We start from the raw sequence: 18,727 nt of genomic DNA, 5'->3' as shown, positions 1-18,727 counted from the left end.
GCTTGGAGAAAGCTATTTTTGATTGGTCTTGATGTAGAGCTCAAAGCTGTGAGAATAATTGAATCATGGGTGCCCGAGTTCTTGTGAGGGAGAAGAATCTGCAGCCCCTTGTGAAATCCTTTCCTAAAACAGAAGAGGGTTGGGAGCCCATTGAGAGGGTGTCAGAGAAGCCAGGGTGCTTTCTAGACATACTTGTTCTTCCTTGCCCATCCCCTGCCAGGTATGGAAGCCATCATGTCTGAATTCTTCAACGACACCACAACAGCATTCTACATCATCCTCATCGTGTGGCTAGCTGACCAGTACGATGCCATCTGCTGTCACACCAACACCAGTAAGAGGCACTGGCTGAGGTAGGCACCCCACTCTGACCACATGACCAGGCATGTGTGCCCTGCTTCTCCCAAAGCATCATGGGGAAGAGTGCTGGACCCCAGGCTGAGGATCCTGGGTGATGCTTAATGGTAGCTGGGGTTCTTCTAACTTCTATGACCCCCATTTGTGGATGGGTATAATAGAGTGCCCCTCAATGGGGAGCGACTTCTACTGTCCTAGAGGCACAGGTAGACCCTCACTTGTGCTTTCTCTGGTTTCAGGTTCTTCTACTTGTACCACTTTGCCTTTTATGCCTATCACTACCGCTTCAATGGCCAGTACAGCAGTTTGGCCCTGGTCACTTCTTGGCTCTTCATCCAGGTAACTTGGGCAAGGGGTAAAGAAACATGACTACACAGGGTACCTTTCTAGGCCTCAGTTTTTCCTTCTGTAAATGAGGGGACTGGACTCATCAATAATGAGGTTTCACCCAGCTCTTAAGTTTTAAGACCTTAGAAATTTTGGACTCAAAAGAAATTGGGTCAGATCCCATTTGGAGAATATATACAAGAGTGTAGAGATTAGATGGAAAAGGGGAGGGAGAGGAGGCCCTGAGACCATGGGCTAGAACTAGGGCCATCATTTCAGGAAGAGCTGAATGATCCTTGAGAAAGGAAGGGACCAGAAAGTTTGCCTGTCATGGAGGGACCCTGTATCTCATGGAGAGCCACTTGGTATGAGGCATTGGGATTTATTAAGGAATCTCACTGGGTTAGGCCTTGTGAGCTCTGGGAAATTCTCATCACGACCCTGGAGCCTGCACTGGAACTGTAGGCCATTCCCTGGACTTCTCTGAGCCCTAGTAGGAGCGGCACCATACACAGAACACCAGGTCTGGGACCATCCAGACCTGAGCTCAGATCTCTGCCTGACACATTAACTGTGGGGCAAGTCACTTTACCACTTAACTGCCTCCATTTTCTCCTCTGTAAAATGGGGGTGGTAATGACACAACAGCCATTGTTGTGAAATAATAATTATAAAGCACTTAACAGTGCCTATCTTTCCTTTGAAGACTTCCACTGAAGTGGGATTCTGCTGGCCTTGCCATCATGTTTATTGTGTACTTGAGGGGAATCTTGTGGGCCAGGATTACCAATCAAGTGACAGCCTCAGATGATCTCATTTCTGGGGATGAGTCTGATTCTCTTGCTCTTCTATCTTTACAGCATTCCATGATCTACTTTTTTCATCATTTTGAGTTGCCGGCCATCCTCCAGCAAATCCGCATCCAGGAGATGTTGTTGCAGAACCAGCAGATTGGTCAGGGCACCCAAACAGCCCTGCAGGACAATCTCAACAATAATACTGCAGCCGCAGCTATGGCCCCTGGGAGCCCCAGGCCCTCTCTGCAGAATGGGAGCAATAGCCAGCCTGCCCCTGGGGAGGGGTCTGACCCCACCTCTGCCTCAGTTGGGAGCGAACTGAACTGGATGGCTGAGACAGCCACTATCTTCACGGACCCTTCATTTCTCTCTGATCTGAGCGCCTCCCTCCTAGAGCAGAGAGCAGGACATGGGACTCTGGCCAATGGAAGTCCCACCAGTGTCCCAGCTGCTATCACCTCCCCTGGCTTAGTTGCCCAAATCCGAGTTAGTGAGAGCCCTGGAGCCACCACTAGCTCCATCACCATTGAAGTGACATCAGCGACACTGGTCACCCCCCAGGCAGAAGGTACAACCACTGAACCTCCTGCCTCCCCTCCAGTTCACACCGCTGGCACCCCTGAGCCAGCTATTTCCCCTTCAGCCAACATCACTGGCACCCCTGAGCCAGCTGTAGCTCCTGTAGCCCACCCCACTGGCTCCCCTGAGCCAGCTGCCTCCTCTTCAGCTCACACCACTGGCACCCCTGAGTCATCTGCCCCCCCTCCAACTCACACAACTGGCACCCTTGAGTCAGCTGTTCCCCTTGATGATCAGACTAGGGCCACTTCATTCTTACTTGGTGGCCAGGACATTGTTGGTGTCTCTGCAAGCAATCTTTCCAAGGTCCTTGCCCAAGGCCCCACTTCAGACCAGTGTATGAGCCCAGATCTTCAGGTCACACAGGAGAGCCATCCCTGCTCCAAAGAAAATGGTGCCCCCCCCGACATGCTTTCAGAAGCAGAGTTCAGGAGCCCCTCATGAGTACTTTTGCTGATCCTTGATAGGACAGAGGGAATCTCTCTGTTTCTGTCAGACACTGGCTATTTTTCTTCCCCAACCAGATTCAGATGAATTTTTAAAATTATTTTTAGACCCACTGAGTGAAGGTAGCTTTAGAGAAAGCAAGCCTTCCAGAGGCATGGGCCCTCTTCACCAGGGGCAGCTGGTCTCAGCCCTGTTTTCCCTCTGGGCTCCATGAGAAGATGTGGAACCAGTCTCCAGAGTAGCTGGTTTCTTTGCCCAACTTCTGACTTAAACCTGTGGGCTTCCCTGTGCCTCTGTCCTTGGGTTTCTTTTTCCCCTCCAAACTATTGCTCCTCTCCTTGTCTGGAAGTTGTGCTCCTACCTCCTGTTCTGGATGCCAGGCCTTGTTGGAGCCCAGAATAGAATCTCTTCGTCTCCTTGCTTTGTTCAGACATGTCCTATTTCTGATCATTTTTGACTCTTCCTCCTGGGGCATGAGACCTTTTTCACAAGAGAATCCTTTTTTTTCTTTTGATTAGAGGAGACATGAAGGGGAGACCTTTCTATTCGGTCTCTGGGAATTGTTTGAATGGGGTTTTGTCCACCACCAAGAACTCACTGTATCCCAGTCCTCCAAGGCAGTAAGAAGTAGGTGTGTAGAGGTATTGGAGAAGTACTAAGGATGAGGAGAGAGGGAGCAGGGGGGGGAGAATGAGTAGGAAGAAGTGCAGGGTCCCGGGGGCTGATGTAGCCAGTTCACTGCCCTAGTACATAGCAGGCAGGGTGGCAGGAAGGAAGGGCCCAGGAAAGAAAGGATCGCCTTCGGCAGCTCCTTTTTTACCCTTCACACGCTTAAGCCCCAAATGAATCCACCCCTGAGCAAGCAGTGATGGTATTAGTTAAAAGTAGGTTTGGCTTGGGCTGAGATATACATGGTGATTGGAACGATGGAGGCAGCGGCCCCTGGCTGGGAAAGCCCAGCCTTCAGATGATGATAAAAGAGAGGAATGTAGGCTTTGACGTGCAGGCTTCAGCACACAAGCTTCATGGGGTCTGCTCCCTCTCCATCCCTCCACAGGGGTCAGCTTGGTGCTTGGAGCTCAGTGCCTTTTCTTGGGCCTGAAGGATGGCTTATTCTCCCTGCCTCCTTTGAGCCATAGCCTGACTTTCCCATCACTTCTTAAAGGAGAAAATCTGGGAGAGTCCTGTGGAGGTAGTTGTAGATGCAGTGGGTGCCCACAGGCCATTGGCTAGCCCTCTTGGTGTTTGGGGAGTACCTGCTGTGCTCACAGACTTAGGTGTTCCCTTACAGAGGTGTTTCTTCTTGGCAGTGGACAGATGAGGAAATGACAGGGCAACTTTTGCTCTGAAGCATCGGTCTGCATAGGTGTGTGTCTACATGTATGGGCACATACATGTGCAGACCTCTGGAGGGAGGGCAGGGGAGAAGGCATCCCCAGATGTGTAGAGTTGAGCACCAGGTGAAGCCATTGAGTGACAAGCCAAAAGGAATCTTGTTCATCAGAGGCAGGATTTGACATTAGGGATTCTATTTCCCTCCCTTTGCCTGCTTAGCGAGGTGCACTTGGCAAAATGTTCTCTTTATAGGGGAAATGAGTGAGTGGATATCATGGTCCCAGGGTCTGTGAGAATTCAGTGGGAAAGCTAATAGTTCCCTCCCCCACCCCGGGCTCAGAAAATGGACTTGGAACAGATTCTGGGACCAGGTACCCCCCACAGTCGAAAGGACTGGGAGGACAATCCCATGCCCAGACCCCTCCCTACCCCTCCAGCCACCCCACCCCCACCTCCCCTTGCTGCCAAGAGCAGACTTGGAAATCTGACTTGCTTTGTTTGGGCCATTGGGAGAGCTTTGGATGATGAGCTGGAGGCCGAGTAAATCAACCAAATCACTTGGTGAGGAATGAAGAATGAAATTCATTCCATTCTATTTAATTGTAATGTACAAAAATTGTGTTTGTATATATAATAAATAGTCTATCTAACAGTTGTTCTCTCTGCATTGACTCTTCCCCCCACTTCGTTCATCGAAACCTCAGGAGGAGTTTGAAGGGCCCTGCCAGTTGGGTAGTCGGGGCCTGGGTCAGTGCTTGGGCTAGTCATGCTTTCATGGATATGGGTCCTCCCCCCCGCATCTCAGCCTGTGCAGTTCTCATCTGTTTCAGTAAATGAGAGGCCTTCCTCAGTGTCTCTTTTTGTACCCAGAGCAGTGGTGAAGCTGGCAGGCTGGCATTCTTCCCTGGTGCCCTCTTTCTGCCTAGACACATTTGGGGTTATTCCCTCTATATCAGCTCATCATTGGCAGTTTGTTGCAGTCTGCGCCCGACCTGATTCTGCTCCAGGCCCACAGGAAAGTAAAAGATTGACATCTGCATTTCTCTCAGGCTCCTATTTATGATGTCTAGAACATCTTTAAAACTACTAAATTCTTAGCCAACTAACGAAAGGAGTGTGGCATGTAGTAGCCCTGGGATAAGCAAGACTGCTGAGCTCATTCTGGTCGAGGAGCTGACCTTGGCATTCTCCAGCTGGCACTGGACTGGAATTGAGGGAGAGGTTGGGAGCCATGCGTCCTAAATAACATGAAGCTCGTAGGCATGCAGGAGGCAGGAGGCCATCCTTAACCTGTGCTGGGTCCTCAGGATTCCCTACACGCAGTTTCTGCCATAGCCAAGAGCCTGTGAATTGGTGATCTTATCCTCCAACCTTGGCCAAAATTAGCCTCAGACTCTGCCCTTATGGAGGGACCTGAGCAGCAGCTGTTGTATTGAATAAAAAGATGAGCCACGATACAGAGTGCCCCAAAGGGGGAGAGGAAACTGGGCAGGAATGCCCGGAGCAGCAAAGCAACACAGCAGCTCAGGTGCGGCCTACCCACTCCCCACTCAGCCGGGCTAGGTTCCAACATGCTCCAGGCAGGGCAGTGGTTTTCCAGGGCCATGGCATCGGTGGGTAGTCAGGCACGGTTACCTGTCTTCACTGATCTCCTGGGGGGGCAGCAGGAGCCGACTGCGGGGGGGCAGGTCCCTCCCAAGCAAGAGCACCAGCTCACTCTTTCTGAGCAGGGCAGCCCTGAGCTGATCCCGCATGCCCTCGATTCTCTGCTCCAGCGCCTTTAGCTCACTCTGGCTGGTAGTTGGAGTGGTGGCAGCAGCAGCTGCCAGAGGAGGGGGCTGTGGAAGTGGCTGCGCTGCCAGTTGCTGCTGAGGCAAGCGCCCGTTGGTGAGCTGCAGGTCAGACCGCTTGACCTCGGGCTCCTGAAATCGGACCCTCCGCTCACCCTTCACCGTTGGCCTGAGGTTGACCCTACTGCTCTGCTCACATTGGGGGTCGCAGCTGGAACAAGGGGAACCATGGTCACTGTACCGCCAAGACCCCGTCTGTTGCTCTAACCCCTCTCCTGGGCGTGTCCCCATCATGTCATAGAGCCCACTACTTAGGGGTTCCTCCTCTGTATTACCCAGTCTGTTTTGCCCCCCTTTCCCTGAAGCCACGAGGGAGGCCAGGCCCCAAGTGCCCCATTGAGGTTGGGGCCTCCCCTGGTAGTCCAGGGGAGGCAGTCCCGGCCTCCCAGCAGCAAACCTTGGCTCTGGCTTTGGCTCCGGCTGCAGCTGCGGCTCTGGCTCCTGCTCCGGCTTTGGTTTCTGATTCTTCTGCTGATCTAAGCCAATATTTAAAGCTCGATGGATTTTCTACCAGCCCATGTAAAAGAGAAGGGATGGGAGCAGTGAGCCAGCATACCTTCCCTTCCCCTGCTGCTCCTGGGATTTCTGAGGTTTCCCCCAGGTCACTGGAATTGAGAACAAGAGGATCCCATTGTTCTCTCCGGGTCCTTTAGGGAAGACAATGGTGCAACAGAGCAGACTTGGAATCAGACCCCCCCAGGTCCCTGTTTGACATTTTCCTTTGCTGTGTTGTGGACATGATCACACACAGCACTTCCTTCCCCACGGGATTGTTGGAAGGGGACTATTAGGATGACTATTTGTAGCCTGAAACTGGCCCTTCTCCTCAGGCTTCAATTCTGGGCGTGTTCGAGGTGGCCCTCCCCCCAATCCATCGTGCGCATCCCCAAGCCTGGGAGGCCAGGGCCACTCACCTGGCTTGTGTGCAGCCAGTACTGTAGCTTGGTGTGCTTGCGCATCCAAGGTAGGACCAGGAGGTAGAAGATGTGTTCACCCAAAGAGGTGAGGAGAGCACATCCAAGGCCCAGGCAGAGAAGAACAAACAGCCCCGAGAAGTGGTAGATGCCCATCTGCAGTGTCTGAGGAAGGACATGTCCTGTGTTTGTAGTCATGCATGTAAAATCCGACCACTTATATCTCATGCAGCACATGTGTGTTTGGGTATGTGTAAATGTGTATACACATATATCCACAGATATTCTTTTCTAAATCTAATCCCCTTTGGTAGAAGGAGAGACAGAATAGGAGTTAATTATTGCATATTAACTTAATCGAGATCAAAAAAGATCTCTCTATGGGGCGGCTAGGTGGCGCAGTGGATAAAGCACCAGCCTTGGAGTCAGGAGTACCTGGGTTCAAATACGGTCTCAGACACTTAATAATTACCTAGCTGTGTGGCCTTGGGCAAGCCACGTACCCCGTTTGCCTTGCAAAAAAAACTAAAAAAAAAATCTCTCTAGAACTACTAGGAAGAGTGATAGGAAAGGGAACAGCATTTATTAAGTACCTACAATTTGTCATACATTATGTTAAGTATTTTACAAGTATCTCATTTTATCTTCACAGCAACCCTAGGAAGTAGATGCTATTATTCCTGTTTTACAGTTGGGGAAACAGGTTAAGTAATGTGCCAGGGTCACATAAGCTAAGATCATGAGCTGGATTTGAACTCAGGTCTTCCTGACTCCAGTCCCAGCACACTATCCACTATACTAGGGCATCCATGAAAAGTACCACACTTAGGTTCAAAAAACTAACACTTTGCAGAGTGGGGGAAGGAGGACCAGACAACAGTTCATGTGCAAAAGATCTGGAGACCTGAGTGAAGTGCAAGCTCTCTTAGTTCTCAGTGAGAAAAGGTAGTCAAAAAAAAAAATCTTAAAATTGCCTTGAAAAGCACTGTATTCCAATTTTCCTAAGAAACTTACCAAAAGGGGTCAGCTAGGTGGTACAGTGGATAGAGCCCTGCTTTAATCTCCATATAGCTCCATGATAAGGCAAGACTTCTAGGTTAATCAGGGGCAGCTAGGTGGTGTAGTGGATAAAGCACTGGCCCTGGAGTCAGGAGTACCTGAGTTCAAATTTGGGCCTCAGACCCTTAATAATTACCTAGCTGTGTAGCCTTGGGCAAGCCACTCTTTACCCCATTGCCTTAAATAAATAAAATTTAAAAACCTACCAAAAACTTTTTTTCCAATTTTCCTTAAAAAACAAAAAAGAAAAGAAAAGCATTGTGTCCAAAAGATGTTGGGAGAGATAGCCTGGAGTCAGGAAGACTCCTTCCTATGTTCAAATCTGGACTCAGAGAGTAGCTATATAACCCTGAGCATGTCACTTAACTCTGTTTGCCTCAGTTCTCTCATCTGCAAATGAGATGGAAATGGAAAACCATTCCACTAAATGGGGTCCCAAAGACACAACTGGACAACAACAAACCAGGACATGGTGGTGGGGGACTGGGGTAGGGGTTATTCCCTCTGTACTCTGTCCCAGCCAAGCCATCTGGATCATTGAGTTCAGATCCAAGCACCATGTTATTTGGAAAGACAAAGAGCTAAAAAAAAAAAGTGCCCAGGATGGTGATGGACCAGGGTTCACCGTTTTAGCACCACTCACCAATGGAGAGCTTCCCAAGGGCAGACTAGGTTTGCCTTTCTTGGTACACCCCCCGCCCCGTTCGGCACTGTCTGACAAGGAATAGGCTCTTAATAAATGCTTGCTGACTTGGGGAGAGGAGGAGTCCTCAGGATTTGACAGCTGTAAAATATCCATCATGTGAAAAAGAGCAGAATGAGGTCCACTTGGGTCCAAATAAAAGGTCAAGATTTCAACTCAGTCTAAGGAAAAACTCCCTAATTCTACATGAGAACTATCCAAAAGGGGGATGGACTGCCAAGGTGGTTAATGAGCTCTGCTTTGCTGCAAGACTTCAGAGATACTATCCTGGGGATTTCTACTCAGGGACAGGGTGGTCACAATTCTCCATGGAGCCCTAAAATTCAGTCCCCTGGGTTATAATTTCCCCAGGGAGGGTAGAATTTGGGATCACTCCTCATCTCAGTCTTCCATTTTCTCATCAGTAAAATGGGAGTAGTCTGAGACTTGCTTGTTGAAGTGGCTTTGAGTTCTGGTCTCCCTTGTAAAACAGGGGCAATAACTTTCCATGACCTCACAGGGACTGCAGAATGTACTTTAAGGCACTAAGGAAATGGTTGGCCTTGAGTAAGGGCAGATGCAAGAGAGGGAAAGGACTTCAGAACTGACCTGGTGCCACTGGTGTTGGAACACCCTCTCTGGCTTCCCAGATGGGTCATCCAGTCTCTGCTTCTAAGGGAGGGAAACCTGACTAATGCCTGAGACACCTCCACACACACGGACACACACACACACACACACACAAACAAACACAAACACACACACAAACACACACACAGACACACTAATTGCTGGCCTCCATCTGCCTCTGCATCTTGTCCCTTCCCTTGTTCTCCTCTCCTGGAGCCAGACATCAAACCCGTTCCACCATGCCTTTAAATATCTAAATACAATCACCCCGCTCCCCAAGCAGTCAACAGGTACGGATTTAGTGCTTACTGTGTATGAGGCACTGAAAGGCACAATGATGATTGATGACTGTCCCTACTTCCCTCCCCATCAATCAATCAATCATTTCTTTCTCCAGGCTAAACATACTCAGTGCCTTTGGCTGACCCATTTGTGATTAGTTTTTGAGGTCTTCCACCATCCCGGCTGTCCTCTTAGAGGATTCTCCTGCATTTTTTTTTTGGACAAGCATTTATTGATCACCTACTATTTGCTGGGTGGGGCAGCAAGGCAGTATGGAGACTAGAGCACTGATTGCCATCGTGACCCTTTGCACTTATTTGCCTCAGTTTCTCATCTGTAAAATAGGGACATACTGAAGAAGGGAATGGTAAACTGCTCCGGTATCTTTGCCAAGAAAACCCACGAGGTCATGTAGAGTCAGACACAACTGAATGTGTGTAAGTACTTTGCAAACATTTCATTGCCTTCACAATGACCTGGAGAGGAAGGGGCTTCTTATTATCCCCATTTCACACATTCAGAAACTAAGGCTGAGGCAGGTTAAGTCTTGCTTAAGGTTACTTAAGGTTAATAAGCATCTGGGGCTGGATTTGAACTCAGGCCCTGCGTTCTATCCACTCCACCCACTGGTTTGCTTCATTTTTGTCTTTGTCACCCGGGCAGCTGGGACAATGCTTTGGGTACAAGTCGGCTTCCTTTTTTAACCAGCCTTTGCCAGACTCCCCTCTCATCTTGGACAAGAGTGCATCCTTCCTGTATTTTAAGCTGAAGCTTAAGGTTGAGAATTTAGTAGTAAGTGGGGGGGCAGCTAGGTGGCGTAGTGGATAAAGCCCTGGCCCTGGAGTCAGGAGGACCTGAGTTCAAATCTGACCTCAGACACTTCATAATTACCTAGCTGTGTGGTCTTGGGCAAGTCACTTAACCCTACTGCCATATATATATATATATAATAATCAGGATCATAGGACAGTAAATGAGAAATTGAAGATTAAAGTGAAAGAAAATTCAGTAGTAGGGAAAGGCCCAGGAGTCCCCACTCACCTCCGTGACAGCGATGACCCTCTTGCCGCAGGGCACCATTTTGTACCATTTGTCATGCAACAGATCGATGAACCCTGAGGACTTGTAGCGACTGATGAACTCAGACAGGTTGGAGGTGAGCGGGGAGTTCCTCGGCAGCCCTATCCCGTAGCCTGCAGACAGGACCCAGGACGCTTCCTCATCTCATGAAGGAGCACAAGTTCTATTCCTAGGCCACGCAGACTTCCCAGGTCCTCCCCAAGACTTAAGGGGAAGAAGCCCCAAAGAGAAGAAGGAGACTACCAAGGCCACCAGCTTCTTGCTGGGCCACAGTTCAAGGGTCCTGACTCACCTCCATATCTCTTTACCTCAATTCCAATTTCTCCTGTACAAGTGAGAAGAATCATCCCCGAGTACATCTCTGGTTATGTCCATCTCTGGCTGATCCTGTCCAGACTCTTTAGCCTGGCATTCAAAGCCTTCATGTTTTGTTTTGATTTTTCCAAGGCAATGGGGTTAAGTGACTTAATCAAGGTCACACAGCTAAGTAAGTATTAAGTGTCTGAGGTCCCATTTGAACTCAGGTCCTCCTGACTCCAGGGCCGGTGCTCTATCCACTGCACCACCTAGCTGCCTCCATGCTCTGTCTCCAAACATCCTCCATCCTTCCCTCAAACTGCTCTCCAAACACATACTTCCCCTAAAGTGGATCACATCATGCTTCTTAACAGTACTTTTTCAAAAAGATTTCTGCCTCTTTGTTCAACTTTCCTGCCTGGAATGTTCTCCATACCAACCTTTGGCCAAGACAGGTCTTCACTATATTTCAAAGACAGGCCCATGTCCCATCTTCTCCAAGAAGCCCCTAAATTGCCACAGGAATCTCTCCTGAATTCCGATAGCCCTGAATGTCTGCACCAGCTCTGAAAAGCTGTGTACTATGTTCCCAGGTCCCTCCCAGCCCTGATGTCTTGTTCTAAGGACCCTTCTAGTTCTCTCAACCCTAACTGTTCGAAGGCTTCTCTAGCTCTGACCTTCTGTGTTCCAAGGTTCCTCTCAGCTCTGACCTTCCATATTCTAAGACTCCCCTCACTCTGACTTTCCATGTTCTATGTCTCCTCTCAGCTCTGGCCTTCTTGCTCTGACTCTCCGTGTTCTAAGGCTCTTCTCATCTTTACCATGCTGAGTTTCATAAGTGTGGGGGAGTCCAACAGCAAACAATGTCCCAAGGGAGTCTTAATCAAAACCAGAGTTGGAGTCTTCATGCCCCGGCCCCCACTGACATCAATGACCCCCCCCCCCACTCACCATCCACCATGCTCTGGCCTTAGGCAGGGTCCAAGCCATCTACAACAAGGCCCTGCCTTCTCTGGCTTCCCTGCCATGACCCCTTTTCTCAAGAGAGGGAAGGATGGCACTCACCTTCAATGGCGAATGGCTTCCCCACAGTCAGTAGTTTGCAGTCAGCATCAATAGAGACCTCATAGTCCAGCAGAGACTTGTCCATGATAAAGGCATTGAGTTTTGGAGGGTCTGTCCTGGGCCAGGAGGAGATGCCCAGTCATGGGCAGGGACCTCGACTCAGCCTCCCTATCCCAGGTCTAGGGCAGGCCCAGCCCCCAGCCCTAACCTGTGCCCCCATCCCCGCCGCCCTCACGTGAGCATGGTGACCCCATCAGGAGTGGTGGGCACATTATGTCTTCGCATGTACTCAGCCATCTCTGGGAAGCTTTTCTTAATGTAGGCCTCAGCGCTGCTCTCCCACACGGTGCCAAAGCGAAAGCCTTGGGATGGGTGGTGGAGCTGGGGAGGGTCGGATAGAAGGATGGAGAGTAAGGCACCAGGAGAGGCTTCTTCAAGCCCTGTCCCTTCCTCTCCTGTGACCACAGCTGGAGAAGCCTCAGGACTGGGTGGACCACAGTACCTCGGTGACCTGGCACTCGTGAACACAACTGGACCTGGGGTGTGGCTCTACAACCAGGGAGCTGCCACATCTGGGGCCGACCCTACCTCTGAATTACAGTCACCCCTTTTAACCAGGTGCAGCCACAGCTGGAAAAGTCACATCCAGGGCCGACTTATAGTCACAGTCTAGAGAGAAAGGAGGAGGTGGTACTCTGGTGTCTGGTGCCATCTCTTAAATGTCCCCTAAAACTGAGGGTGTCTCCAGAGTCTGGAGCCTCATTTAGGCTACAGTATTGAGGCCTATCCTGCTCCTCCACCTCCCCTTCTTCCCACCCTGCCCCGGGGGTCACCTTGGGATCATGGATTCCTGACAATTCCTCAAAGGTCTTCTCTCCCACCATGACAGCGGCCAAATTAGCTGTGTAGCTGGAGAGGACGAGGAGGCCAAAGATGGCCCAGAGATTCATGAGGAAGCGTCCCGTGGGACACTTGGGCGTCTTGCTGGAGACTGTGCGGCCAAAGAGAATGGCGTAGCAGAGGTTGAGGGCGGAGGAATAGGAGAAGACTTTGAGACGATTGCGCCCATGGGGCGTCATGCCATAGGGGCTGCGCCACTCGTAGAGGGTGAGGAAGAGAGCGGTGAGGTGCAGGGCCACAAAGACGCCCACCCACATGGTCCAGTGCAAGGGCCACATGAAGGCTCCGATGGGAGAAGCCGTGTCCCGAGTCCGCACAAGGATGCCCAGACTGGTGGAGAAGAAGGGGCTGGTGAAATCAATGACCTGGCTGCGAGCAGAGTTGATGCTAAAACTGGTGACGGCCATATGGGCAGTGCCCGCCAGGAGGTCTCCCACCAGGCCAGTCCAGCGCCCATCACGCCAGGCTCCATACTTGCCATCCCCCACAATGTACAGCTCAAAGGCAAAGGGCAAGTCTTCTGCCAGACGTTCCAATAGGTCAATGCAATACCCATAGCAGCATTTACGTAGGTCTCGGGGTACCGAGCTGTTTTCCGGTTCATCCAGAGCGGCGAAGAGCTCATCCAGTATGGCGGAGTTGTTGGTGCCTGGGTCTAGGCACAGCTGGCCAGCAGGGCAACGCCCGTCTTCATCCACCTCCCGGGTGAATACAAAGGGGTGTTCTACCAGGGTGACCACCCGCAGCTTCTGCTGCCCAACTTCATTCTCCAGTAGAGGGGACTGGGGTGGCATCTGCCCTCCAAGTCCCCCTGCCCCTGGCCACACCCCACCCGCCACTGGCTCGAGACGCCCATCCTGCCAATGGCCCACCGTCACCCAGGCCGGGGCACCTCGGGGGTCCCGCAGGAGGCTCCACACCTGGAAGTGGCGCTGGATGTGAACCTGTGAGGTGTCTGTCACCCACATGTGGCCCGTCTGACCGTGGTAGGAAGCATTGGCCAGGAACCTGTGGGGAGAGTGGGAAAAGGAGTGGTCAGGTTGTGGGGGGTGGGGGCTTCCAAGAGAGCTGAAAATAGGACCAGGATACCCTGTCTAGTCTCTGCCCTCATGAAGGGCCACCAGTCCCCAGAGGTCCTAAGAAGCAGGATGTCATACTAGAAAGGGCCTGGAATCACCTAGATTAGGAGATCCAGGCTTCCATCGTGTCTTCAGACATGTGCCAGCTGGGTGACCTTGAGCAAGTCCTCTCAGGTTTAGTGAGAGGACTCCAGGTCCCAGAGTGGGAAGGGACCTTCCTCAGAGGCCAGTAGTTCAACCCACAACTTGAAAAAGAATTTTCTTACGACATCCCAACAGATGGTTGTCCAGGCTCAGCTGGATGATCTCCTTGGTGGGGGGGCAGATTCTACCACCTCTTGGGGGTCGCCCTTTCTTGTCTGGCATAACTCTTAGTATTAGAGTTTCTTCTTACAAGTCAAATCTAAATCTACCTCTTTGCAATGGTCTCTCCCTTCCCTTGCTCCTGTTTTTGCCCCTGGGACCAGTGGGCAAATCAAGGCCAAAGCCTGGTCCCCAAGACAACCCTTCATGTACTGGAAGTCCCCTTCCTCTTGGCCACCCCATCTTTCTTTTGGAGGCAGAGCGTTTCCAGCTGCTTCAACCAGGGATAGCTGCCAGGACACTTGACATCCTCCCTCTCACCATGGCCTCCATGTGGTTTTGTTCCTGTGGGGCCCATAGGGTGCCAACCTAGATAATAGTGAATATGCTGCAATAATTCAGCATCATTGCTCAAGATTTGACTCCAAGAATTGAATGCCATACACCAGGAGGGGTCTGCCCTGGACCTCAACCTCCCTAGACCCAGGCACAAATTGCTTCTCTTTACAAAAGCAAATTCTCAAAGACTGAGAGGTGTGAATGTCACACAGCTGGTAAAGGGCAAAGGTAAGATTTGAATCCAGGTTAATACAATATGCTGTCTCTCTATGACCCTGGGTCCTGAGAGGACATGTGGGGAGTGAGGGATACTCACCCAGCCAGATGCTGGCCCCAAGACTCCGACCTTTTAAGTCGGGGACTGTTACAACTGACTGCTGAGGGTGAGAAGGCCTGGTCGGGGTGGGCATGGGCAGCTCTGCCCAACGCCTGCACTACTAGCCCTGCAGCATCCTGGGTGAGATCCTCCAGGGGAGGCTGGCTCTCCCCACCAAAGGCCAATAGCCCTGGGGGCAGGCCCTGAGTGGGCAGTTCTGTGGCCTCCAGTGGGGTGCCCAGGAGCCAGCGGGGCCCAGGGGGAGCAGCAGCCAGCACTTGGAGGGCACGGTTGGCATCGCAACCAAACAGGACGGCAGCTGTGACAGGGGGAGGTTCACCCGCCAGGGCCTCTAGGTGTGCCAGGGCTCCAGGCAGCCGGTTCAGCTCCAGGATCATCTGTGGGGCCAGCCCCGTGCGCTGGGTCCAGAAGTCCAAGAAGCTTCCAGGATCACGGATGCGGCACAGGACCAGAGCGATGTCCTTCCAGGAATGGACCCGAAGCACAGAGAGGATGACATCCACCAGTGTCTCCATGGGGCTGGCCCAGTCCAGCTGCAGATGGAATGGATTCTGAGGGACACGGAGGGGGGAAGAGACTGTCAGGGAGCTCGGAGATTCCCAGCCCTGCCATTGACTTGATAAGGGAAGGATGAGGAAAGCCACTGTAGACCCCTTCCCCAACACAATACCCGTGAGACAGTGGAGAACATTCTCTCTCTGGGCCTTCCTTTCTCTCAGTAAACTGAAGGAACTAGATTATCTCTAAAACTTCTCTTTTCAGTTTTGTCATTCTCAATTCACAAAAATAGCCTCGTGGGGCATCTAACCCAGCCTGTGTCTGAACAAAAATCCATCCTACATCACAGCTAACCATTGGACAGACAGACAGTTTCTGCCTTGAGACCTCCACTGATGTGGAGCTCACTACCAACAGAGCTAGTCCATTCTGACTGTTAGGTTTTTCCCTGACATCTAAACAAAATCTGTCTCTCTGCCACGTTGTACCCATGGATCTCATGCCTGTACGCTGGCTGGGGATACACCCCTTCCCAATATAGTCGGGGAGGGAAGGGGGGCTGAAATTCAGCCATAGGTAGACCTCAGCTTATAAAGGCTGTCTCCCACTGCATTCAAGGCCATCTCCAGTCGGTGATTCATATCTGGCCACTGGACCCAGATGGCTCCAGAGGAGAAAGTGAGGCTGGTGACTTAGCACAGCCCCCCCCCCCCAATCCAATTCACCTGCTTATCGTGGCATCGCCTCCCTAATGTCAAGTCTTCTTAGAGAATGAAAGACAAGGCTGTACAGTGGATAGAGCATCAACCCTAGACTTAAGAGGACCTAAATTCAAATCCAGCCTCAGACACTTGATATTAGCTGTGTGACCTTGGGCAAGTTATTTAAACACATCGCCTTAATAAAAACACACACATGACACACAGAGAGACAGACAGACACAGAGACAGAGAGGGAAGGACAAACAACAAATCACAAAGTAGAATGTGACGGGAGGCAATGAGGTGGTGCAGCGGATAGAGCACCAGCCCTGGAGTCAGGAGGACCTGAGTTCAAATCCGGCCTCAGAAACTTAATAATTACTTAGCTGTATGGCCTTGGGCAAGCCACTTAACCCCATTGCCTTGCAAAAACCAAAAAACAAAGTAGAATATTATAGGAGCAGAGGCCGATGGAGATGCTCCATTATTTTCAAGCAGGGAAGGATCACCTTCAAATGGAAGGGTCAGAGTGGACCTCATGGAGGAGGTGACATTAAGCTGGGCCTTGAAGGAAAGGGAGGATGTTGATAGTAAGAGGAGACATGTGAGTATGACTCCTCCAATTGCCTGGACCCCAGAGAAGGGGGGATAAAAATGAGAGATTGTGGGAGGGGGGCTGAGAAGGAAGCAAAAGGGAAGGCAGGAGAAAAATGAGGTGAGGTTGGGCTATGGGGGGCATTGAATTTAAGGGTTTGTATTTTAGGAAGTAAAAATCAGGGACCCCTGAGTCTACTGAGCAGAGAAGCAACAGGTCAGACTTAGGCTTTACTTTAGTAAGTTTATTTTAGAACTTGGGTGGAGGAGTCATGGTCACTGTCTTCAGTTTTGGAGAAAGAAGAGACTGGAAATCTGGACACCAATTGGAGGACTGTGGCAATAAACAAAACCAAAAACCTGAACCAGGACCCTGGGGTTATATCCAGGGGCGTGAAGAGAAGGGGCTGGATCCAAAAGAGTATGAAGCAGGCAGTTGGGCGGCCCTGTTACTAGAGCATCAGCCCTGGAGTCAGGAGGACCTGAGTTCAAACACGGCCTCAGACACTTACCAGTTGTATGACCCTGGGCAAGTCACCCTGATTGCTTCAAAAAAAGGGGGGGAAAAAGAAAAAAGAAAAGGAGAGAGTGTGAAGGGAGGCAGGGAGGGCTGTGAGTGTGAAAGGGGGCAAAGGGACCTCAAGATGGCTTCTCACATGGTCCACCATTCTACTTAAACCCTGACCACCTCTCACCTGGACTACCACAGCAGACTCCTGACTGAAGTCCCTGCCTCCATACAGGGACTCCACATAGTCCTCCATACAGGTGGAGGCTTGATGTTCCTGAAAGGCAAATGACTGCCCTGCTCCAGAAGCTCCAGTGGCCACCATACGGTGCTTGAAGCCCTCTAGAATCTGGTGGAGCCAACCTACCTTCTTCCAAACTAATTTTTCTATTTTCCCCCAATTTATACTACTTTGTTGTTGGGTCATTTTCAGTCAGTGACCACATGGGGGTTTTCTTGGCAGAGATACCAGAGTGATTTGCCATTTCTTTCTCCAGCTCATTTTACAGACAAGGAAGGTGAGGCAGTCAGGGTGGAGTGACTTGCCCAAGATCACCCAGCTAGTATGTGTCTAAGGCTGGAACTGAACTGACAAAGAGAAGGCTTCCGGGTTGATGCTCTGGACACTATGGAGCCATCCAGCTGTCCTTTTACAGTCTATATGCCAGCCAAATTGGTATGATTATGGTTCTTCAATATGCAATATTCCTTCTCTCATCTCCTTGCCTTGACAGAAGCTGCCTCCAACTGGGCTCATTGCTTCAAACCTTGCTCACACAGCTGGCAGAGTCATTTTCCATGGATACCCATCTAGCCATGTCAGTCTCCTGCTCAGCAGCTGCCAGTGGCTCCTGTCTACCTCTAGAAGCCAATAGAAAAGCCTTTCTTTATTTTTAGAATATTTCACTTGCTGGCCTCAGTCTTCCCCACGTCCAGTCACTTTAGCCTTCCCAATCTTTTTTTTTTTTTTAGGTTTTTGCAAGGCAAATGGGGTTAAGTGACTTGCCCAAAGTCACAGAGCTAGGTAATTATGAAGTGTCTGAGGCCGGATTTGAGCCCAGGTCCTCCTGACTCCAGGGCCAGTGCTTTATCCACTGCGCCACCCAGCCACCCCTAGCCTTCCCACTCATCTCCCTTCTAGATTCCGGCCCTCTCTCCTCACCCCACCTCATGGAACACCTCACTCCTTTCAAGCCTTGGCTCCAAGGCCACCTCCACAAAGGCCTTCCTGATCTCCGGCTCCCCCGTGCCCTTCATCCCTAACTGCCTTGTATTTATTCGGTATTTACCCCCTAATGAGTCATCTAGCCCATAGGGTTCCCCCTGCCCCGGGTTAGCTCCTCAAAGGAAAAGGCTTGTGCTCTTCTGCTCCTGTGCAGCGGGTGTTTCAGAAAGGCCCCTTCATTGCTGGTAGAACTTTGTTGAATCCCTAAGGCCCCGTGTCAGGGTGCCGTTTGGGGTGCTGTCTGACAGAGGGCGACAGAGAACAGGACTCTGAGACCTTCAGGAGAAATCCAGGACAGAGGGTGAAGGTGCCCCCCTCCCCACCGACCGACCTAGTGGGCTCTCAGCCCCGGAGCCACCCCCTGCGGGCTGAGACCAAGGCTTTTCCCCGCCCAGAGCTCCTAGGCTCCCCAGCACCCCCCAGTTTCATCCACTTCAGGTCCCCCCCAGCTCTCCCTGTTCCTACCAGAAGCTTCCAGGGGACCCCCCCCCAACACTGCTTCCTGCTGCCCTAGGTCTCCCAGACCCCCCCCCCCGTGGAGC

At 51.2% G+C, this 18,727-nt stretch overlaps 2 protein-coding genes across 4 annotated transcripts in view; one reads left to right on the top strand and one right to left on the bottom strand.

Moving 5' to 3' along the window:
* Positions 1–4,494, top strand: part of TMEM259 (transmembrane protein 259) — a 65,071-nt gene extending 60,577 nt beyond the window's left edge. For both annotated transcript variants that reach the window (XM_074204499.1, XM_074204498.1), the window contains exons 9-11: positions 221–353; positions 597–696; positions 1,545–4,494. In XM_074204499.1, the coding sequence (XP_074060600.1) occupies positions 221–353; positions 597–696; positions 1,545–2,504 (1,193 nt within the window). In that variant the 3' untranslated portion in view covers positions 2,505–4,494. The remainder of the gene's footprint in view (positions 1–220; positions 354–596; positions 697–1,544) is intronic.
* A 762-nt stretch (positions 4,495–5,256) lies between these two features.
* Positions 5,257–18,501, bottom strand: GRIN3B (glutamate ionotropic receptor NMDA type subunit 3B). 2 transcript variants are annotated; one of them, XM_074204497.1, is made up of 9 exons: positions 18,250–18,501; positions 14,639–15,210; positions 12,535–13,609; positions 11,937–12,082; positions 11,702–11,817; positions 10,301–10,452; positions 6,607–6,771; positions 6,090–6,199; positions 5,257–5,843 (listed from the first exon to the last, which is right to left on the bottom strand). In XM_074204497.1, the coding sequence occupies exons 2-9, from the start codon at positions 15,172–15,174 to the stop codon at positions 5,474–5,476; spliced, it is 2,670 nt and encodes an 889-aa protein (XP_074060598.1). In that variant the 5' UTR covers positions 15,175–15,210; positions 18,250–18,501; the 3' UTR covers positions 5,257–5,473. The 2 variants fall into 2 exon arrangements, with proteins under 2 accessions (XP_074060598.1, XP_074060597.1); XM_074204496.1 differs by having other exon boundaries at positions 5,257–6,199.
* Positions 18,502–18,727: the final 226 nt, after the last annotated feature.

Source organism: Macrotis lagotis, chromosome X (genome assembly GCF_037893015.1).
Source record: "Macrotis lagotis isolate mMagLag1 chromosome X, bilby.v1.9.chrom.fasta, whole genome shotgun sequence".
Lineage (NCBI taxonomy): Eukaryota > Metazoa > Chordata > Mammalia > Peramelemorphia > Peramelidae > Macrotis > Macrotis lagotis.
This window is presented reverse-complemented; position numbering and strand designations above follow the sequence as displayed.

Excerpts from the sequence above, each read along its gene's own strand:
- GRIN3B (XM_074204496.1), bottom strand. The coding sequence starts at position 15,174 with ATGGAGACACTGGTGGATGTCATCCTCTCTGTGCTTCGGGTCCATTCC. Across the intron at positions 6,772-10,300 it reads GGGTCATCGCTGTCACGGAG|ACACTGCAGATGGGCATCTA; the intron begins GTGAGTGGGGAC and ends GTCCTTCCTCAG. Across the intron at positions 6,200-6,606 it reads ACTGGCTGCACACAAGCCAG|AAAATCCATCGAGCTTTAAA; the intron begins GTGAGTGGCCCT and ends ATGGGCTGGTAG.